The sequence below is a fragment of the Delphinus delphis genome, chromosome 14 (assembly GCF_949987515.2).
Source record: "Delphinus delphis chromosome 14, mDelDel1.2, whole genome shotgun sequence".
Classification (NCBI taxonomy): domain Eukaryota; kingdom Metazoa; phylum Chordata; class Mammalia; order Artiodactyla; family Delphinidae; genus Delphinus; species Delphinus delphis.
In genome coordinates this window covers 56,930,677-56,953,625 of record NC_082696.1, presented here as the reverse complement: position 1 = coordinate 56,953,625, position 22,949 = coordinate 56,930,677, and the positions used below count along the sequence as shown (strand labels likewise).

The following is a 22,949-nucleotide window of genomic DNA, read 5'->3' as shown; positions in this document are numbered from 1 at the left end:
CCGTGCTTTGTGACCACCTAGAGGGGTGGGATAGGGAGGGTGGGAGGGAGGGAGACGCAAGAGGGAGGGGATATGGGGATATATATATACATATAGCTGATTCACTTTGTTATACAGCAGAAACTAACACAACGTTGTAAAGCAATTATACTCCAATAGAGATGTTTAAAAAAAAATATTCCAAGTATCTAGTGGACCAAGAGAAAAATACCATACAGATGACACACTTTCATCTAATCCTCATTCCTGTCTCCTTGGTCTGTAACAGAATAATCAGCATCTGCCACACCAAATATGACACGCACAATTCATTAGTAGTTTTATCATTCATAAATTCTTTCTAGCCCTTTTTTAATCTATATATTTTTGGCCTACATTATATTCATCAAGTGAAGTAATAAATTCTCTGAGTTTATTACTTGCAGGATCAGATGGAACTTCCTATTAATTAAAAAGGTTACTTGTGTTCATGATCTAAAGAGGGCCTCCATTCATAAGGTCCATGATTTTAATATCTGTTACCTGATTCATATCCTCTGCCTCTGCAGACTGCAATGCCCCAATCACATACCTCCCATCATATGAGTGGCTCCCTTGGGCCCATTCAAACTTTCTCCATGATGTTTTTTTGATGTGGGGTCAGCAGAAATGTATATAGCAAACCTCGTGCACAGGGAAGATTAACACGAAGGAAGAATACTATATCCTGTTCTGTTTTTAGAGACTCTTTTTTTTTCCGGTACGCGGGCCTCTCACTGTTGTGACCTCTCCTGTTGTGGAGCACAGGCTCTGGACATGCAGGCTCAGCGGCCATGGCTCACGGGCCCAGCTGCTCCACGGCATGTGGGATCTTCCCGGACCGGGGCATGAACCCATGTCCCCTGCATCGGCAGGCGGACTCTCAACCACTGCGCCACCAGGGAAGCCCTAGAGACTCTTTTTGATGGTGGGCAACATTCTGCTATGCTTCTTGGAGCGTCACACTGTGCTGATGACCTCGGTCAGGAGCAACACCCAAGTCTTTCATAGTTTATTACCATGGCCCATAGATTATCTGTGCATTAACACAGACACAGACACACAGACACACACACTCACAGTTTGCCACTAATGTTCACTATTCTATCTCCTGCCCCTAGAATGAGCCTTACACATTGTAGGCACAAAGTAAATATTTTTTGGATGAATCAATATATAGTCTGTGGGTAGAAATGTGACTGATGGAATTTAATATGGACACATGTAGAATAACATATTAAGGATAAAACATCTAAATTATACATACTTCATCATATGCTTAAGATATTTCTTAAGACAACTCCATTTAGCTTACCTCCTTACTATTTGGAAGAGTTCAGTTTTCATCTTTATATTAAACTCAGAAATTTCCTGTTGCCTCCATCCTTTGTCAAAAGGGTGATACTGTCAATATAATAAATACTATTCTGCAAAATACCAGGCTGACCCCAACAAGCCTACTGACAGAGGAAAAGAACAAAAAGGATAGAATTCAAAAGTTAGGGTATACATGTACCTAATGTATGGAAATTTTTTTTAACCAAACCTGACAACCTTCTGCTACGGAACACTGTGGAAGAGGGAAGACTGAAGGGCCAAAAACACTGTGAAAGGAAGCATACTATGAAATGACCTGATTATATGGCTTTCTCTTTTTAGTTTCGGAAAAAAAACTAAAGGCAATACAATTGTATCCCTACTTAAAAGTTTATGTATTTTTAAATGCTTGATGAAAGTCAATGAATGTTTTTTGTTTTGTTTTTTTTGCGGTACACGGGCCTCTCACTGTTGTGGCCTCTCCCGTTGCGGAGCACAGGCTCTGGATGCGCAGGCTCAGCGGCCGTGGCTCACGGGCCTAGCCGCTCCGCGGCATGTGGGATCTTCCCAGACCGGAGCACAAACCCATGTCCCCTGCATCAGCAGGCGGACTCTCAACCACTGCGCCACCAGAGAAGCCCCAATGAATGTTTTAATATTCCTTTTTTCATTCTGTGGTTACCTTCTAGTTTGTTTTCTCTGGGCCAATAATAATCATACTGCAACATATTCAGAACACCTAAAATAAAAATCTTAATGAACATAATTTCTACACTATCATTAATACCAAAGACAGCAAATACCAAAAGTTAAATACAATATGTAGCCTAAGAAATAATGAGAAAACTTTATTCACTGCCAAAATTAAATTGATGAAATATTATAGTGAATTCAAAATAATACTCAAGAGATTAGAAGCTTCTCAGTTGTGATCTTTTCGGGAATACTAAAAATTCCTCTTAAAATAAGTAATAAATTATAGAAATAAAAAAGTTTGAAAATGACTTCAGAAATATGTCACTGTATCTTAGTAAAAGGAGATGCTGATAGTAAATAAGTTATAATACTGCATTGTTCGAAAACATAATGTGACATTATTAAACATTATAAAAACAAAAGCAATGGTAGTGGAACGAGGTCTTTCACACACACTGCTTTTCTTTGTCCTGTTGTGCTTGTCATCCTCTTCTCTATAGCTCCTGCTTGACCAGTTGTATCTCCTTGTTTCAAAACCACAAGGAGATTAATATGCAGTTTTGGAGGTAAGAGCAGAGAAGATAACGAAGCTATGTGAGTCATTTAGGACTCTCTGGTGTGATCACAAAATAATATTTAAAAACACTTTTCAGTGAAAGAATGATTTCTAGAAATTGTACTATAATTACTTCAAACACAATCTTGCTTTATTACTTAATGTTTCTCTGTTAGTTACACATATGTTCTCTAGTACATAGAGAATAATTTCTAGATAAGAAATTAGCAAAATCGTGGTACCTGCAGATCTCCTTATCCATATGAGTCCTATACTTCTAATGTCCCAGTGTCCTCCCTCAAAAAGAGGTCTCACTTAGATATTACAGACTTAGACACTACATAGCAGAAGTTGAGAGTTTCATGGACTAGACACCATAGGATGAAGAGATTATATCATTGTTGCTGTAGAAATCATTAAGGGACAATGCAGAACAATATCTATGTAAATATACTGTAGTTTACCTTCTGTATATCTGCAGATGAGTTGTTCTTGTATTATTCACAAAAGAGTTGACTTTATTTTAATAAAGATATACCATGAGATCAGTACTGGTTTTAGGCAGTGTGATGCTGGAAAGAAACAGGCTACTGAAAGGATGTGAACAGACCTCTTGCTCTATCAGTGCCTTTTTATGGAAAAAACTGAAGAGAAAAATGACTGAATTCCCTTGGTACTATATACATTTGGGTTTTTTTTTTAGTAGGGTGGAATAGGCATATGGTTTTCACAAACTTTTACGAACAATGTGCATCTAGTCTAGACATACTTTGAACCTCCCAACTCGGTATTTTCCAGCTCACTCTGTGTGTGTGTGTGTGTGTGTGTGTGTGTGTGTGTGAGAGAGAGAGAGAGAGAGAGAGAGAGAGAGAGAGAGAGACGGAGGGAGGGGCATGAGAGGCAGCACAGTGCAGTGGTTAAGAACGCATACTAAGGTGCTAGACTGCAAACTACTCACTTGATGTGCAACCTTGGACAAGTTGGTTACTCTTAAATAATAGGAATAGGAATAATAATGGGATGTTATCAATATCAAATGAGTGGCTTTGTTAGGATTAAATGAGTTTATCAATGTAAAGTTCCTAGAATAAGGCCTGTCACATGAAAAGTGCTCAGAGGTATCAGCTGTTATTATGTGTTCCCAAGTACTTTAAAATACTAAATTAGGTAAATATATGACGGTAGGTAAATCTGAAAGAAACATTATATTCTTAAATCTAACAGATACTAGTTTAAGATGCTTGCTGAAATTAACTAACCATGATTTTACTGTCTTCCCCCCAGAAAAATCCTGTTTTTATGAATATCTGTCTAGGAAATGATAAAAACCTCATTCTTAGAAATCTAAAAGAGATTCTTAATTTTTAAAAAATATTCTTACCTCAGAAATGAATTGTTAATTTGACAGCAAAATCATTTTCTTGAAAGCTGCCTCATATACCTTAATCCTCTACTCATTTCCATAGAGCAAACAATAGAAAACTGATTTATACAGGACCCATCCACCCATCCATCAATTCATGAACAAATATTTTCTGACTCATTACAATGTATTTGGCCCTATGCCATAAGCAAAATCTCTACACTAGTTTCTCAAAGGGAAAACACTGAAAAATTGGAAAACTGTGAATGGGATACTGATGTCTATTGAGAATGATAAAGCAATAGGAGAGGTAGGAAAAAAGCTAATAAGTAAGTGAACTACAGCAGAATCAGTGAATTTATAAGAGAAGGACCTTAAAGACATTAGAGTCCAATGGGTCTTAACTTTTTAAAAAAGTACCAACACACCTGAGGGGTAAAATAAAATACCATATTTACTTATAACATATATCCTGATTAATGTGCCAACAAAGTTTTATGGTAAATTATTACACTTAAAGTCAACAACAACAACAAAATAATGCATATATAATATGAAGGAAGGAAGTGGAGAAGATACTCCTAATAGTAATTTTAACTTCAATATTAAATTTAGTTCTTAGCTTCTCGGCAAAAAAGCAAAATGAACATAGTATAGTTTTTTACCATGTGATAAATCTGATTGTATATTTTCTTTTGGAAGGGGGGAATGGGAGGAGTTAACTTTTCTGGCATTAATTCTAAGAGAACTTAATCAAGTGGATCCTTATGTTAAGAAACATCAGCAACAGCATAGTTCCAACAAGAATTACCCAAAAAAAGCAATAAGAAAAGCTTTCAACTATAATCCAGAGAGGTTATTACATTGAAGGCTAGGGAGATCACCTGGCTGCTGAGGAGAGGCCAGTTTATACCTATTATCCTGGCTTAAATATCAATAGTGCCCCATTCCATTCTCAGACTGACCCAAGTTTGGATGATAAATTACACGGTAATCTTAATGGGGAATTTAGTCCAGATTTGCTTTGTAGTGATCATGTTTGACAGAAGAAAGAACTTCATAAACAGTTTCTGCCAAATTTCAAGAGGAACTAGATGGCAACAAATTAAGACCCAAATTAAAAGTGAAGGTATGAAATATATAAAATATAATCTCTATGTATTAAAAACAATGCAATAATATCATGAAACTCACACTTAGAATTGAAAGCAATTCTTCAGTACCACATTCAGGTTTCAAACGCTGCTTGAACATTTTAACTGTTTGGTGCTTTAAATAGTAATAAGAGGCAATCCGGCCATATGTCAGTGGTTCAATGCTCCGATTATCCTGTTTCAAAAGAAATATAAAATAACATAAATAAAAAGTACAATAGAAGTGTATATATTCGTAAAATTAATAATTCATACTGTAGGTTGCTGTTCCAACTGTTTCATTACAATTTTTGGTTATCATTAGAAGCAAAAGCCCTATTGTTAAAAAGCTGGGCCATCTTTTCAATTGGAATGTGTATGACCAAGTCGTACCTCTCCCATCTCAATACAGTAGGAATGTTCCAATTCAACCAGGGACTTCTCAACCAGATTGGACAGAAACTTGTTCACAGAATCATGGCTCACATCACTCAAATTGTAGTAGCTAGAAAACAAGCAAGGTCATTATTTGTTTCAAAATATTTCTTATTAAAACCATCATTTCAATTTCACCTCGCTCTTTTCAGAATTAAAAAAAAATCCATTTATAGCAAATCAAAGGAATAAAGCAATTGCAATTACCACTTCCATTTTACAGATCAAAATCCCCATACTAAGGTTTATTGACACTGATGAACAATGGCAATATGTTAAAAATATGCAAGATAAGCAGATAAAATTCAGCAGCACATTAAAAAGATACGAATTTTCCAGTGTTAAAACTGACATTATTTCAGTTTACACATCTACAGCAAACTAAACTTATATACTAGATTTAGAAAAAGTGAGAAGCATATTATATATAAATATATAATTCCCTTTTTTATGTAAAATCTCATCCTCAGTAACATTAAAAAACTCAAAGAACAATTGATTTGGGTGGCAGATGAGTTCTTTTAGGAAATTTAGTCAATTGTTCCCCTAATGCTTAAGGAGTAAATATTCTAAAGATTAGAAGGAACATCATCAGGCTAACAAAATAAGCATTTGTAAGTAAGCTTACCTATACAGAAAACACATAGGTTCAGCTCTATATATCTTCTGAGTAAAAAACCTAAGGACATGCAATTCACCTGAATGCTACTCCCTGTAACTCCAAGAGATTTTTGGCAAATCCCTAAGATCACTAGGAATCCGTGTCTGGGAAAAGATCCAAGAGGTGAGGGACTGCCTCCACAGTCATGGCAGATTGCTAATTCCTGTTGTGTGAACCCTGTCCACTAGTCAGCATGGAGAATTACATGCCCTACCTCTACCCAAGTCAAAGAACAGGAGTGGAAAGTGGCCTCAGAGAACAGACTCTCATCACTGAAACCCAGCACGAGGGATTTATATCTGTACAGGACTAGGAAGGGGGTGGTCACAGCCTGAGGAAGAAAGTGTTAACAATCTCAAATGGGAGAGGTCTAAAGGCCTCTCAAGCATGGTGATTTTTTTTTTTCTTTTCCTTTCTTCCAAGGGAAAGATTTGGGGTCAATACTAGAAAAATTTATTTAAAAACAGAAAAAGCAGAACTTAAATCATGGCAGGATATATTTTCACTAGAAAGAGAAGTTAGCCCAAAAGTCTAGGTACAACCAAATATATGAGTTTCCACTGAGTATGGATTAATAATAGGTTATTTATTTGGGAAAATAACTGTAAATCATAGTTATATGCTGAGGATTTTAATTCTCATAAAAGAGAATTAGTTACTTTAAATTTTAGTCTGTAGAGAAATTATTGCCCTTCCTGGAAAAGTTCTTTTCATAAACCAAAATAAAGCAATATTTATCAATGAACAAATACTAGACAGATCAGTGCTGTTGTTACTTTAAACAAAATGCACCTACTTTTATCTAGCCAGGCATATGTGAAGGTGAAAAACCAGCATTAGAAACCACTAGAAAATATTTCCTTTATCCTGAACTGTGAGAGTATATAGTTAGAATAATTTATTCTGCATTAGAGGTGAAAATAAAAATTCTGAACATTCAAGCCTCCATAAAAGAGACAGATCCCCAAAGCTGTTTCAGATTATTAACAATATTTTTTTGTCTTTCATTTTTTTCCCCCAACAAATGAAATTTATCAGCCAAACTTTCTGCAACGTAAGTGCTTACTTTATATTTCACATTCTTTTGGCTTGCTAAGCCTATAAATTTTCCAACACGATTTTCAGCTGTCTGGACTAATATATAGTTGATAAAGTTATATCTAAATAGTAAAAAAAAACAGTGAAAATGTGCCCAGGACACTGAATAAGTAGTACTATTTGCAGAGCAAGAATCAAGCTATCTTTATGCAATTAAAATTACAGAAGGAAGACATTATGAAAATAATATTACTGTGAAAAACAAAAAGTTATGATTCCATTTTTATCTATAAGTTTCTTAGGCCATTTGAAAACAAACAATCTCATGGTTACTGCTAAGGATCACCATAAGTCATTCCCATGTAGGTATAACTGGAATGCCAAGATTACCATATTATGCTTAAATGAATAATTTGGTACACTTACAAATAATACTGAAAACCATTAATGATAAAAACTTTTCTCCAAAAATTATAGGTTCTTTTTTTAATAATTATTTTACTCACTGTTTTATGTATTTACAAGATATATTTTGATGGGCTAATATCCCTTCTGAAGTTTGTTCATTTACATCTATTGGAAAAATTTTTAGACTACTTTGTGGCTTTTATCCAGAGAAAGTACAGTCAGGGTAAATATTTTTTAAACATTTACAGTGAGTTGTAAAAAAGAAAAAAAAATGAAGTAAAATCATGGCTCTGAGACTGCAACAAATTATCTGATGACTACACTAAAATATCATAATCTAACTTGCTAAAACTTAATGCATTTTTTGAACAGAATAACTTTAAAAACTTCCATGGATTATTTCTTAATATAGTTGTTCTTTTTCAATATGCTCACCAACATTCTTACTGACTTGCATATGAGAAATGAAAAACTCAATTTAAGTAATCGAATTGACATTCAATTTATTCAATATCAAAACTTTTATCCTTATTACATCTGGAGGGGTAATCTAGAATTTTAAAAATCCCTAAAATTGTTTTCTTCAGATATTCTGGCATATGTGATAACTTTATTTATTTTTTAAAAGTGACAACTTTAAAAATAGAGAGGGCTAGTTAAAATATTACATTCTTAAATATAATAGTAAAATCTCAATCATTAAAAAACTTTCTCCCATGCAGCCAACACAAATACTAAAATGCATCTATTTTTGTTAGTGGTATGACTTCACTGATTTATACCAAATATTATTCTTTGTTAATATTTGAACTGAGATTCTAAGGTTACATAAATATTTTCAAATCCTTAAGAAAGTATACTGCTACATCTTAATTAAATGTATAATTTATAAGACACTTTTTAAAGTAATAAAACTAAGTGTAAATGGAATTATTTTTTAGGTCCCATAAAATTTTGAGAGAGAATATATTCTAACACTTTCTTTGTGAATAAAGGATGGAGTTTATATTTACATGATCTTCATTAGTAGCATTATATGGCCTTCGCTTCTAACATGTAAACTTTTCAGTCACTGTGCAATTTCTAGCCTAAACAATTATAAGCGTTTAGCTTAAAAAAATTACATATCATTAATTTCAATAACCACTTTACTAACTTGAAAAAAGCATGCAACTGCTAAGTAAAAAGGTCTGTTTTCATGTTGCACTTTCCACAGTAGAAAATTTATAATTTACTGGTTATTAAAACAGAAATATTATACAACTGTTTAATTATGGATAAAGGATACAATGTAGTTTCACGCTCACTGCATTGAATCGTCAAGTCATTATCTTCTCTTTGCCATAAACAGACAGCCTACCTTTTTGTCAGCATGCTATTTCATTTATTTCACAGAGAAACCCAGTTTCACAATAATTGACTTGTCAGAGGCCCTAATTTATGAGGCTGAGCTCTGTAAGATTTCTCTATATTGGATTCAACCTGCACACAAGCAGGGTTGAATATTTACAATGCTGTTAACAGGTGCTGAGTTGTTTAATGATTCTAATAGCCAGAAGCATACTGAGAAAGCCAGCGGGATCACAATTACAGGCTGTTTGAACACAACAATTACTAGTCCCCTGAGAGGTGTGAAAGTCAAAGGCAGTTTGATACTGACAGCATCTAGCACATGGGCTAGACAAGCTAACTTCTATTAGCAGTCCACTGGGAAGAAATTATAAACAAACCTCTCCCTATCATAAAATTTTACAAAGTTCATTAAATTTAAACAGTCAAAAAGTAAAACAACTTTTAAAATATTATCTTTAAAAGATCTTATCAAAGGACAAACAAGAATACCACACATGAAACTTCAAGTTATCTTTTTCCAACGTTAATAAGGACGCAATTTCACCAGCTGAAAATGAAAGAGATTTTATTGTAATGTAAAACATAGATAAAGTTACACCAAACAGTTTGGATTTAATGTGAATAGTGGCAGCTATTTCCTGTTTGGTTTATGTAAACCTGGCCAGAGACCTCGCTGGGAAATTTTTCATCAGTATTGAAATGCTGCTGCTATAACTGTCAGTACTGGGAAGTCATTTGTTACAGCACCATGTTTTTTTATGTTCAGATTATGCAGCAGTAATAATGACACAAATAATGAAAGTGGTTGCAGGGACAGCTGAAACTACCACAACATTTTTTTGCCCTAGAATTATTTAGAAGCTTTCTCAGGGGAAAACAGAGAGTAAAATTGAACATACAAATTGAATCCAGAACTCAATTTGAAATATATTAGATTTCATGATGCACCAATACATGTGTTTATATATATTTGAATGAACTAATGTATATATGTATGTGTGTCTACATATATATTTACACATATAAATATGTATCTTTATAAGCATACATATATTTGCATATACATGCATATCAAAAACTTAAGAATATACACAGACATACAGAGAACAACCAGGAACTGAAATCTTTCTCAACATAAATTTTATTTTTGGTGGTGGTGTTGGGGGGACACTTTACAGTAATATGATTAAATGAAGGGGGTTGGAGAATTGGGTCATATTTATTTACCTATATGTGACTATATTTTGAGAGTGGTGTTTGCCCTTTGTATTTTAAATAAACTTCAGCTTTTCCTTGTTACAGATACATGCATGCACATATGTGTGTATACAAGACCCTCCCACCCAAAGAAAAGTCAAATCTCAATTTATGGCACTGAATGACAGGAAGCATGAAGTATATATTAAAACTACATATAACACAAGCTCTTCATTTGAGACAATGATTTTAGGTTTCTTAAAACTTTTACGAGATCTACAAATCAGTAGAAAAAGTGTACCAATTTCCTGTGCCTTTCTTTGCTTCTAGCTTTGTGTATAGGTGATTTTAACACAGACAATAATAAAAAGATATAAGGGCCAATCAGAAAGAAAATTGCAGGGCATGCTATAGCAGACTAAGTAAAATATGTAACTTGTTAAACTTTATTTAGGCACGTTTTCCCATTTTTATCCAGATGTAAAGGTATAGATATTAAAAATGACAATTTTTTTTTGCATCAAACGAACAAAAGTATTATACATTCAGAATTAGTATGGTATGGTCTCCAAAGAGAACACATTTTCCATCACAGCACTGAAAAGAGATCTGGAGAGAAAGTATGGATATTTGAATTCTGGACCTGATAATGGGCTCAGGGATGAAGAATGTGGCCTCTGGAACCAGAATGCCTGGATTCTATCAGTAGTTCTGCCTCTGTCACTCAGACCTGCCTGACTGTGGGCAAGCTGCTTAATCTCCCTGTGCTTCAGTTTCTTCATTTATAAAATGGGGGTCATAACAGTACTAAATGAGTTAGGCTCTTGAAACAGCATCTCAAATACAGCAGACACAATAATAAATAATATTAGTCTAGTTTTTGTTTCCCATTTTATTAACTTCAATTTTTATTTTTATATATTCTTCTTGTATTTGTTTTTGCTAATGTTCTTCTAGTTTCTTGAGACGGATATTTATTTTCAAGCATTCACGCTTTCCTGTAGGTGCCCTAAAGACATGAATGTTCCTTGGAACTGTGCGTTGATTAAAATTCATAGGTTTTGTTCTAAAACATCTTTATTTTTGTATAGTTCTAGCTTATATCTATTTTAAAAAAAATTTCATCTTTCACTAGAATAAAAGTAGTTAAATGCCAAGCAGTTAGTTTTTTTGCCATCCTTTCTCTTGTTTATTTCTGGTTTTATTGCATTACACTGTGAGAATGTAGCCTTATGATCTCTACATTCTGAAATACAGTGAGTTGCTCTTTGTAGTCTAGTACATGGTATATACATGTATTTTTTGCGGTACGCAGGCCTCTCACTGTTGTGGCCTCTCCCGTTGCAGAGCACAGGCTCCAGACACGCAGGCTCAGCGGCCATGGCTCATGGGCCCAGCTGCTCCGCGGCATGTGGGATCTTCCAGGACCGGGACACGAACCCGTGTCCCCTGCATCGGCAGGCGGACTCTCAACCACTGTGCCACCAGGGAAGCCCCATGGTATATTTTTATAACTAAAATTCCATTAGTGTTTTTAAGTACGGCATATTCTTTTTTGGGGGTACTACGAACACATACACATATTCAAGGCTATTGTTATTCAAATCTTTTATTTTATGAAATACTTTATATCTCTTTGACATGCTGATTTTTGAGGGATATGTGTTAAAGTCTCTCAACATGACTATAATTTAGTTAACATCTTAGATTTCTATTGGTTTTGCTATATATATATATATATATATATATATATATATATATATATATATATATATATTTGCGGTACGCGGGCCTCTCACTGCTGTGGCCTCTCCCATTGCGGAGCACAGGCTCCGGACGCACAGGCTCAGCGGCCATGGCTCACGGGCCCAGCCGCTCCACGGCATGTGGGATCCTCCAGACTGGGGCACGAACCCGTGTCCCCTGCATCGGCAGGCGGACTCTCAACCACTGCACCACCAGGGAAGCCCTGCTTTATATATTTTGATGCTATATTTCTAGTTATCTAAAAATTTATAATCTACTGTAACTTTTAGTGATTGTACTTGTTATCAATATAACCATTCTTCATTGCCCTTTTTAATCTTTATTGCCTTGAATCTCATTTTGTCTGATTTTAGTTCTGTAGCTATTGGTTTCTCTTTGGTACTCTCCTTCAGGTCTTCTTTCAATGCCCAATTTTCTACTTTTCTATATCATTTTGATTTGATATGTTGCTTATAAATCATTTTTAGTGGGATTTAAAAAAATAAATCTGAGAATTTCTGTCTTTCAATAGGGAAGTTTAAATTATTTATAATATTTATGATTATAATTGGCCTTTTTAACGGTATGAATAGATCCTGTCAGTCCGCTGATTGAAAACCTACAATGGTTCTCATTTCGCCCAGAATAAAAATCAAAGTCCCTACCATGGTGTCTAATCTCCCACATGACCAGTATGACCACTGACCACCCACAACTCTAGCTTTATCTCCTACTACTCTCCTCCCCACGCTTATTCCACTTCAGCTACACCTTCTTCTTGTTGCGCCTTCAACGCACCAGATGCGCCTGCTTTAGAACTTCTCCCGTTCCCTTGGCCTGAAATGTTGTTCGCTAGATATTCATGTGGTCAACCTTCTTACTTCTTTCAAGTCTTTGTTCAGGTGTCAACACTTATTCTATGTCTACTAAGCACAACTTATCTAGTTCCCGTCTCCAATACATTTAATTTCTGATCAATGACAGTTTGCAAATCAGGCTAGATTGAGGATAGACTAAAAGAAGATTAAGCAGGTAAAGAACTAAGGAAATTAAGGGAGGAGAAAAATTAAAAAGCAAATTTGATATTTGAAGTCAACATAAGTAGATGCAGAGTTATAACATTAAGGTAAGAAAGTGATATTAGAGCAAAATTTTGATATCTGATTCAGTTTTAGACATGCTGAATTTGAAATGATGGCGGTAAGTCCATGTGGCAACATTCAGAAGGCAGGTGGAGAAATAAGACTGTAACTTGGGATGGGGAACAGCTGGAATAACTTATTTTGGGTCTTTCACAGACAAGTGATATTTTAAATACAGAAGGGATCTCTAGAGAAGAACTTCCTAATATTATGCACTGAAAAGAGCACAGCATCACTTCTACAGTCTTCTTGCCCCAAAAGGCAGAACTTGAATTCTGGGATGAGAAAACTTCAGACAAACCCAGATTGAAGGATGTTCTACAAAATAATTGGCCAGGGTTCCTCTAAAGTGTCAAGGTTATGAGAGACAAAGAAAGACTGAGGAAATGTCACAGATTGAAATGAATTAAGGAGGCAGAACAACTAAATGGAATGCAGGATACTACTAAATTGGGTCTTCAGCATAAAAGGGACATTAGTGGAAATATTGATGAAATGTGAATGAAGGCTGTAGATTACTTAATAGTATTGCATAAATGTAAATTTCCTGGTTTGGATAACTGTACAGTCATGTAAGAGGTTAACACTTGAGGAAGCTGGATGAAGGGTACGCAGTGCCTGTTTGCACTATTCTCGCAATTAAAAAAATCTCAAATTGTTTGAAAATGAAAAGTTAAAATTTTTAATTAAGAAAAGAAGATGCACACACAAAATTCAGTGTATCTGTGGATTCAATAAAGAACTATAAGTCGCAAAAGAACTCAATTTGCCTCAGAGAATCATTCCCTTGTTTGCTGACCAGACAAGCTGACAGAAATGATTAGGTTCTAAGTCTCTAAACTAGAGTCTTTTTTTTTTTTTTTTGGCTGGGCCATGCAGCTTGTGGGATCTTAGTTCCCTGACCAGGGATTGAACTCGCACCCTTGGCAGTAAAAGCGTGCAGTCCTAACCACTGTACCGCCAGAAAATGCCCTAGAGTCTTTAGGATGGTATAGACCAGTAAAGCAACTGGAAAGGAGTACAAGAATAACAGCTCACTAATAACATTAATTAAGTTTTTCATAATTATACAAAACTTAGAAAGGCTTTAATTCGTGTACTTGATTCCCAACATGACCCTGTGAAGGAGGTAGGCTATTACTCACTTTCCAGATGAAGAAAGTGAAGCCAAGAGAGGTGAAGCGATCAAGGTCACACAGTTTCTAAAAAGCAGTGCTGATACAAAAATCAGTGTTCTGATTCCAAGTCAAAGCTCTTTCTATCACATTAATCGCCTCCATTCTTGTGATATAAGAAAAATGAATATATCTACAGTTATACACCATAATTCTTCTCCCTCCAAAAACATAAAGAGTAGTAATTCACAAAACTTACGTTTTTAAGTTCTAGCTTTATCACAAAGTAGTTATGGGATACAAGACAAGTCACTTTAAGTTTCCAGCCTCCATTTCTTCAATACCAAACAAGAAGGTTGGACTAGAGTACATGTAAAGTCTATCCCATTGTACGATTCAACAGTGCTAATCTGTGATCTGTTTACTACGGAAAATTTGTGGTACTGTAAGACTATCTCATTAATTTTGTAGTCATTTTCCCAAATGAAATTTTGTACCTAATCCAGAGGCCTGTAATACAGGCGGAACTGAGCAAAACATCACCATATTCTCAAACTCCTACCTATGTAAGTGGAAATGTTGGCTGAAGAGAAACAAATTTCTTAAAGTACCAACCGGTAAGATTTAGTAAATTCATTTCATCATTTTCATCATGATCTCTCTGTTCAAGATCTTAACAATGGTTTAATATTTCTTCTTACTCATATCAGGAATGTCCCTTACCTTTGGCCTCCTTCCATTCCCCCCGCATCTGTTAAGGTCCTATGTGTCTTTGCCCTATTGTTAAAAAGCATCCTAACTGGTCTCCCTGCTATAAATATTTCCCCATTCTAGCTCTTTCTCTACCACAGTGCTGCAAGTACTGAAACAAAGCCAGTATTTATTAGAAGAAAACAAAAACACTAATTTGAAAAGATATATGCACCCCCATGTTCATTGCAGCAGTTTACAATAGCCAGAATATGGAAACAACCTAAGTGTCCATGAACGGATGAATGAATAAAGAAATTGTGGTATAGACAAAGAATGGACTATTGCTCAGCCATAAAAACATGTAGGGACTTCCCTGGTGGCACAGTGGTTAAGAATCCGCCTGCCAATGCAGGGGACATGGGTTTGAGCCCTGGTCCAGGAAGATCCCACATGCTGCTAAGCAACTAAGCCCGTGCATCTCAATTACTGAGCCTGTGCTCTAGAGCCTGTGAGCCGCAACTGCTGAGCCTGTGTGCTGCAACTACTGAAGCCTCCATGCCTAGAGCCCATGCTCTGCAACAAGAGAAGCCACTGCAATGAGAAGCCCACGCACCGCAATGAAGAGTAGCCCCCGCTCGCTGCAACTAGAGAAAGCCCGTGCGCAGCAATGAAGACCCAACGCAGCCAAAAATAAATAAATAAATAAATAAATAAAATGTAATCATGCCTTGGAAACAACATGGATGGACCGCTAGGATATTATGCTAAGTAAAATAAGTCAAACAGAGAAAGACAAATAGCACATGATTTCTCTTATGCATGGAATCTAAAAGCAAAACAAAACAAAACACCAAAGAACAGACTGGTAGTTGCCAGAGGCGGGGGTGGGGGTGGGAGAAATGGGTGAAGGGCTCAAAAGGTACAAAGGAAACAACAACAATAACAAAAACCTAATTTGGTGATGCTAAACTATATTTAAAAACTTCCAACCACAGCCAATAGGATCAGATGCAAACCCCTTAGCATGGCATACAGGCCCTTTACTCTCTGGTGCTTGGTCCACTTTCTAGGCAAGAAAATCTTCTTGCCTCACATTCTAAGCTTTACATCTAACTTTTGGCATTCTCTAGAGACTCTTTCAAGCCCTGAGGGCCTCCGCACATCTAGTATTTTTGTGCCTTCCACCTTTTCCACTTCTGTTCCAGATTCAAGTTCGGGGTGAAGTATCACTTCGTCTGTGAAGCTTTCACTCTCACAGGCTTAAATACAGTCTGTTAGAGCACTTATGATTTACACTGTAATCATTTATGTCCATCTCCACATTACAAGATCAGCCCTTGAAGATAAGGGATGATATACACTCATCCTCAGGCTTCAATGTCTAGTATAATATTTGATAAACAGGTGCTGAATGAAGATACAATCTACCCTGCCTGGAGTAAAAAGATACTCCATCACAACTCCCCCAATTTTATTTCATCTTGCAGGTTCTTATTAACCTTTACAAATGCCTCACAAATTCTTCCCCCTACAATTTCACAGGCCTTATTCTTCTCTGAATTCCAACTGCACCCAAGTCAGCCACTACCATGTAATTTAACTGAGCACATTTCTTAATGACATCGGGTGTCTTGTCTCCCTAACTACAGAGCGAAATCCTTGAGAACATTCTAAGTTAATTAAAATAAGTTAATAAAATGCACACCATTATTTTCTAATATATCACAATACGTTGTGAACATATCAGAGATATTATCTGATTCTCTGGGCAAATTCCTATACCTAGGATGTCCAATGTTCTGGCATTTTTGTTATGTACCTGAATTTAGAGATGATTACCTTCAAACATATTTTATTTTAGTGCAAAACAGAAAAATACTTGCCCCGCACTTACCTGGGGTTCATGATAAGACGTCGGAAAAAGTAAGTCCAGGTGATATAATCCATTGCATCTTGCTTAGATGTTATTGTACCACCAGCAATCTCTGCATTTAAATGGTCAGAGAGCACTCCTAATAAGCTACAGAGTGAACAAGACATGGGAAACATACATGAACGTTAAATGAAAAACAACTCTTCTCACATAGTCAAGACTCAGATTTGATGTTCCAGGATACAGAACAAATGTTTTGTGTAATTTGTATCTTTTGTATATAATTTTGGGAAAATAAATTGCTAGGTGGAAATAAACACAGGCTGACAGGAAGGGAGCTAATAACTTTCAGGAGGAGAAGATGAGAGCCGAGGTAAGAGCAGACGAGGGACGATATGCCTTGGAGAGCAGAGAAGAGTTACTGAGGCAGATGAAAGAATTGGTAAGAAAGGAGGGATGGTTAGGATAGAGCAAGGATATTCCCTTCATTCATTCTGTGAATATTAAGTTCAGTCATATAAGACATAAATGTGCTAGGTGTTGTGGAATATACAGAGATGATCAGATGTGTTGAAAGACTGGCATAACAAAATGTTCATTTCAGTTTCTTACATAAATTACAAAAAAGGGAAGCAATGTCCAACAAAAGAAAGGGCCATGTAAATTATGATACATATGCAGGTATTAAAAAACAGTTTTTGCAAAGGATGTTTTTAAGGATATAAGAAAGTGGCCATAATAAATTGAATGAAAAAAAAAGTTGCGATATTACTCTCCAGTCACCAGTGGCAGAGTATAAATCCATATAGCTAAATTGGAGGGCAATTTGCCAATATCTATTTGAACAATCACTGTGACCCGGCAATTTCACTTTTTCATTATCACCTGATAGGGAAACATTTATAGGTTAGGATAGGGAAGCAAAATACTTCACTGCAGCAATATATGTAAGCGTTAAAAACTAGAAACTCTCTAAATGCCCATTAACAGAGAAGTTAACATATAACTTCTGTATATGTACTCTGTAGAAATAAAATATTAATAGTAGTCATATCAAGGTACACTTAAACTTTAAACTTAAACTTTAAACTTTTAATTAACTTTTTACTGAAGTACACATAGAAAAAATTACATAAATTATACATGTACAACTCAAGTAATATTCACAATGTGAACACATCTGTGTAACCACCACCAAGATCAAGCATTACCAGCGCCCCAGAAGTCTTCCTTTTATGCTTTTTAGTCACTCCTCTTGCTCAGAAGGATATTTTGACTTTTATTTCTTTGCTTTACCTTAATGCAGTGGCTTGGATCTCTAGCACAACGCTTACTGGCAGTGGTGAAAACAACATCCCTGTATCATTTCCTATCTCAAAGGGAAAGCTTTCAATACTGAATCATTAATCATGATGTTTGCAGTAGATTTTTAGTAGAGACTCTTTATCAGATTAAGAACATTCCCTTATATTCCTGTTGGCTAAAAGTTTTTATAATTAATGGGTATGGAATTTCACCAAATGCTTTTTTTTATATCTATGAGATAATCATATAATTTTTCTCATCTTTTCCTGCTAACGTGGTGAATTATATTCATTTATTTTCAAGTAATAAGTCATCTTTGCACTGATATTGTAATTAGTTGTAATATGTTATCTTTTTATACATTGTTAAGATTTGATTTACTCATGTTTTATTTAGGATTTCTATATCTATATTCATGAGAGACACAGCCCTGTTACATTCCTTTCTTGTAAATTTATCAGGTTTTAGAACCAAGGTTATTCTACTCTCATAAAATAAGTTGGGAAATAGTCCTATCTTTTCGACTATTACAGGAAGGGTTTGTGTTCAATTTCATGAGTTCAATTGCTTCCTTAAATGTTATAAGGAATTCACTAGTGGAATGTCTGGGTCAGAAAATTTTTGTGGAAAGATTTTAAATTTCAGATACAATTGCTTTGATAGATAAGAGGCTATTTAAATTTTCCATTTCTTTTTGTGTCAGTTTTAGTAATTTTTTTAAAAAAGCATTCTACCATTTGATCTAAAATTTAAAATTTGTATAAATTTTTTCATAATATCTTATTACCTTTTAGATTTCTTTTGTATCCTGATATTGTGCTGTTCCTTCCCTCTTTTCTCTTGACCAGACTTAAAGGTTTATCAGTATTATTCTTCTTTTCAAAGAACCAACTTTTGGCTTTGTTGATTTTTTTCTAATGTATGTTTGGTTTCAATTCATTAATTCTTTCTCTTATCTTTCTATCTTCTCCTTTCTTTGAGTTCAATTTGCTAATTTTTTTTCAAATTCTTGAGATGCATATTCAGATAATTCATTTTTCACTCTTTTTCTTTTATTTTTTAAAAATTATTTATTTATTTGTTTGTTTTTATTTTTGCCTGTGTTGGGTCTTTGTTGCTGTGCGCAGGCTTTCTCTAGTTGTGGCGAGCGGGGGCTACTCTTTGTTGCGGTGCACGGGCTTCTCATTGTCGTGGCTTCTCTTGTTGCGGAGCACAGGCTCTTGGCATGTGGGATCAGTAGTTGTGGCTCATGGGCTCTAGGTTGCAGGCTCAGTAGTTGTGGCGCACGGACTTAGTTGCTCTGTGGCATGTGGGATCTTCCTGGGCTAGGGATCGAACCCGTGTCCCCTGCACTGGCAGGCAGATTCTTAACCACTGCGCCACCAGGGAAGCCCTTCACTGTTTCTTTTAAAATACATATATTTATGGTCATAAATTTTCTCTCAGCACAATGTTAGCTATCTCCCACAATATTAAATGTTTTTATATTTTCCAAATTAAAAAAAAAAGGAACATTAGAACTTCTAACACAGTAAAAAACTCAATAACTATTTACAGTATAAATTAGAAATATATTTTGTCCTTTGCAGTTAGAATATGGTAAAGGCGATTCAGTATATTAAAGAAGACTATGATAAAAGGTAGCAAGTGATAAATGTTAGGAATGAAAAATGTATAAATCTGACAGACAAAAGATTATTTTCAGCTGAGAAAATGAGGAAAGACTTCATCAGAGGGGTGGTAGTTACTGGATCCACAAAGAAGTATGTGATAATTCTGAAACTGGCCACTAGCCTAAATTATTCATTACCAATCCCTTTATTTTGGATATTTATTTATAGACTATTCTACAAAAACACACACCAAACTAACACTTTATTAAATGCTTACTATGTGCCAGACACAGTTCCAAGCACGATACATTTGATCAGTACAAGTACCCTACGAGATGGCCAGTATTGCTGCTATCTCCATCTTACAGACAGTGCACTAAGGCATTGAGGATTTAAATAACTTGCTCAAGATCAAGCAAGTAAGTGGTGGAGAGCTCAAACATAAGCCCAGGTTGTCTCGCTCCAGAGTCAATGTGACTGAACAATGTACTTCATTGCTTCTTTTTTTAAAAATAAATTAATTAAGTAATTAATTTATTTTTGGCTGCGTTGGATCTTTGTTGCTGCGTGAGGGCTTTCTCTAGTTGTGGCAAGTGGGGGCTACTCTTCGTTGCGGTGCACTGGTTTCTCATTGCAGTGGCTTCTCTTGTTGCAGAGCATGGGCTCTAGGCATGTGGGCTTCAGTAGTTGTGGCACACGGGCTCCACAGTTGTGGCTCGCGGGCTCTAGAGTGCAGGCTCAGTAGTTGTGGCACACTGGGCTTAGTTGCCCCGTGGCATGTGGGATATTCCTGGATCAGGGCTCGAACCCATGCCCTCTGCATTGGCAGGTGGATTCTTAACCACCGCACCACCAGGGAAGTCCCTTCACTGCTTCTTTTAAACAGCGTGTTTTTCTTTTATAGTGAAAATTACAATTTAATGTTGTCTTATTGTGATAAATATATTGTTTCACTTCAAATAATTCTTTTGAACTAGAAGTTTTACTGATTTTCATCTAATACAATGTCAGCACAAAAATATCAACCTGCTATGACATAATCCATTTAAATTAATTTACAGCAAAATTTACCTTGACTCTACAGGGAAAGGTTCATAAAGAAATTTTTTGTAAAAGTCTTTCTTTATGTCATGAACCAGAATTACAGCTTTGCCTTGGTCATCAAACTGAGGCCTCCCAGCACGCCCCATCATCTGGAGTACATCTATAAGAAAGAGAACAAGAGGTATTCTGCAGTGTGGCATGTAGCACAAGAAATATTGATGGATTATAGCATGTTTCTACAACACAACAAAATAAAAGGGAGAAAAGTATTTTAAGACCAGGGAAGCTCTCTCTGATGCCTACTACTGAGTTCCCTAATAATTAAATAATTAATTCACTATGATAGAAAACTGAGTCCCCAAACGAGTCTTACAGTGTGTAAAAGTAAGAAAGATCAAAGATTCCTTTAGGTAAATGTTTAAAAATGCTATTTAAGAGTTATAACTATATAACTCTTATACAGGAAAACCTCTTCAGCAGAGTCATTTGCTTATTTTTCCCCATGAATAACGGATCCACTTAGGCCTCCTCTTCTTCCCATCCACTGTATAAAATTTTTCTTTTATACTGCAGGAGTCTCTGAGGTAAGTAATGATTGAGAAATGATACAGATTTTATATGTATTCATTGAGCTGAAATACACATTTGGCATATTTTCCTGTTCAAAACTCACTGAAAATGCTTTTATCAAGTTTTAAAATATGTTAATAGACTGTTCATGTACAAGTTACAGCAACAAGTGCTTTGGTTCTAGAAGTCCTGTAGGAAATATCATGTCTACTGAGGGAGATTTAAAATTAAACATAATGTTTACTTATAACTTATTAAGTCACTAATTCCTACTAATCAGTACTTTTATCTATTTATAAATTTAAAACAATTACTTGTGCCTTTGACATTCACTAACACACTGGATAAGTAAAAGTAAATAAAATGGCTTAATACTTTGGAGTAATATTTTTACTGGAAACAAAAAATTTACAATTTGTTCATCACTGACATGTGACCAATTCTCTAAAATTTAATTCATGCAAATTCAAATTATTAACGCTAAAATAGACGTTTAATGTATTTGAAAATTGAAAAATATTACCTGTAATGGGGAAATCCACATATCGTCTTGTTTTTCCATCATAATATTCTGTTCCTTTAATAATTACTAAATGAGCTGGAAAGTTTACACCCCAGGCTAATGTACTTGTAGCAATAAGAACCTAAAAAATAAAAGATAATATCTTATATCTAACTAAAATACAACTTTTAATTTACTTTAAAATATCTGTTCATGGAAAAAAATTACCTGAACTTTACAATTTACAAATAGTTCCTCTACTGTTTTTCGGTCCCTCTCATGTAGTCCAGCATGATGCATTCCTATTCCGAAAGCAAGTGTCAGCTTCAGATTGGAATCTCTTACTGTGCCAATGATATTCTCCATCTGCAAATAAAAACACAATTACAAGATGTCAGTGCATTAGCTTCACATTTTTCATTTTGTTTTTTTAATTCTTATGCTATATGGGCATAAAAATATAGGTCCCATCTGCAGTTATGATTAAAGTTAAATTAGTTGAAAAGAATATCTACTTAGTGAGAATGTATACTGTAAATTAATTAAAATGTAAACCTTATCCCTTTTATTTTTATGCATCAAGGAAAAAATCTGTACTCATTACTCCTTATTGAGTAACAACTACTAAAATGCTATAATACTGCCTAAAACGTTTCGGTGTCTGTGTTGGTCTTGTTATAGAAAAGACCTCTATTTTTTGCCTCAGTGATAAAAATTTAGAAAGTATAGACAAAAAATTAATGGGAAAAATCAGTCATAATCCTACCAAAGAGTAGTCATTCAAATTTAGGCTTTCTCACTGAACTTAGTGACCCAGGGGCAAGTCACATACCTTCTCTGAGCCTCAGTTTCTTCATTTAAAAAATCAAACTGGTATATACTTTTGCTTACTTCTCATTTCTTTAATCAACAGTTCAGTTAAATACTTTTCATATTTACTGTTTGACTTTTTGGTAAATTATCTTTCCGTTTATTGAGTAGCCTTTTTCTTATTGGTTTGTGATAGCTCTTTATGTATTAAGGGTATCAGCCCCTTGTCCATCACATGGTATAAACTTTCATCCAGTTTTATAAGTACTTCATTTTATTTATTAATTTTTTTACTTTATGGACTTAAAATTTTAAATTGGTCCCTTATTTTTTTTTTGCTTAGAAAACTTTTCCTCATCTT

At 35.1% G+C, this 22,949-nt stretch overlaps 1 protein-coding gene across 3 annotated transcripts in view; it reads right to left on the bottom strand.

The window, feature by feature from the left end:
- ASCC3 (activating signal cointegrator 1 complex subunit 3) overlaps window positions 1-22,949 on the bottom strand; it is a 334,404-nt gene that overhangs the window by 70,675 nt on the left and 240,780 nt on the right. For all 3 annotated transcript variants that reach the window (XM_060030178.1, XM_060030179.1, XM_060030180.2), the window contains 6 exons: window positions 22,007-22,144; window positions 21,800-21,920; window positions 20,734-20,866; window positions 16,766-16,891; window positions 5,477-5,588; window positions 5,145-5,279 (listed from right to left, as the gene is read on the bottom strand). In XM_060030178.1, the coding sequence (XP_059886161.1) occupies window positions 5,145-5,279; window positions 5,477-5,588; window positions 16,766-16,891; window positions 20,734-20,866; window positions 21,800-21,920; window positions 22,007-22,144 (765 nt within the window). The remainder of the gene's footprint in view (window positions 1-5,144; window positions 5,280-5,476; window positions 5,589-16,765; window positions 16,892-20,733; window positions 20,867-21,799; window positions 21,921-22,006; window positions 22,145-22,949) is intronic.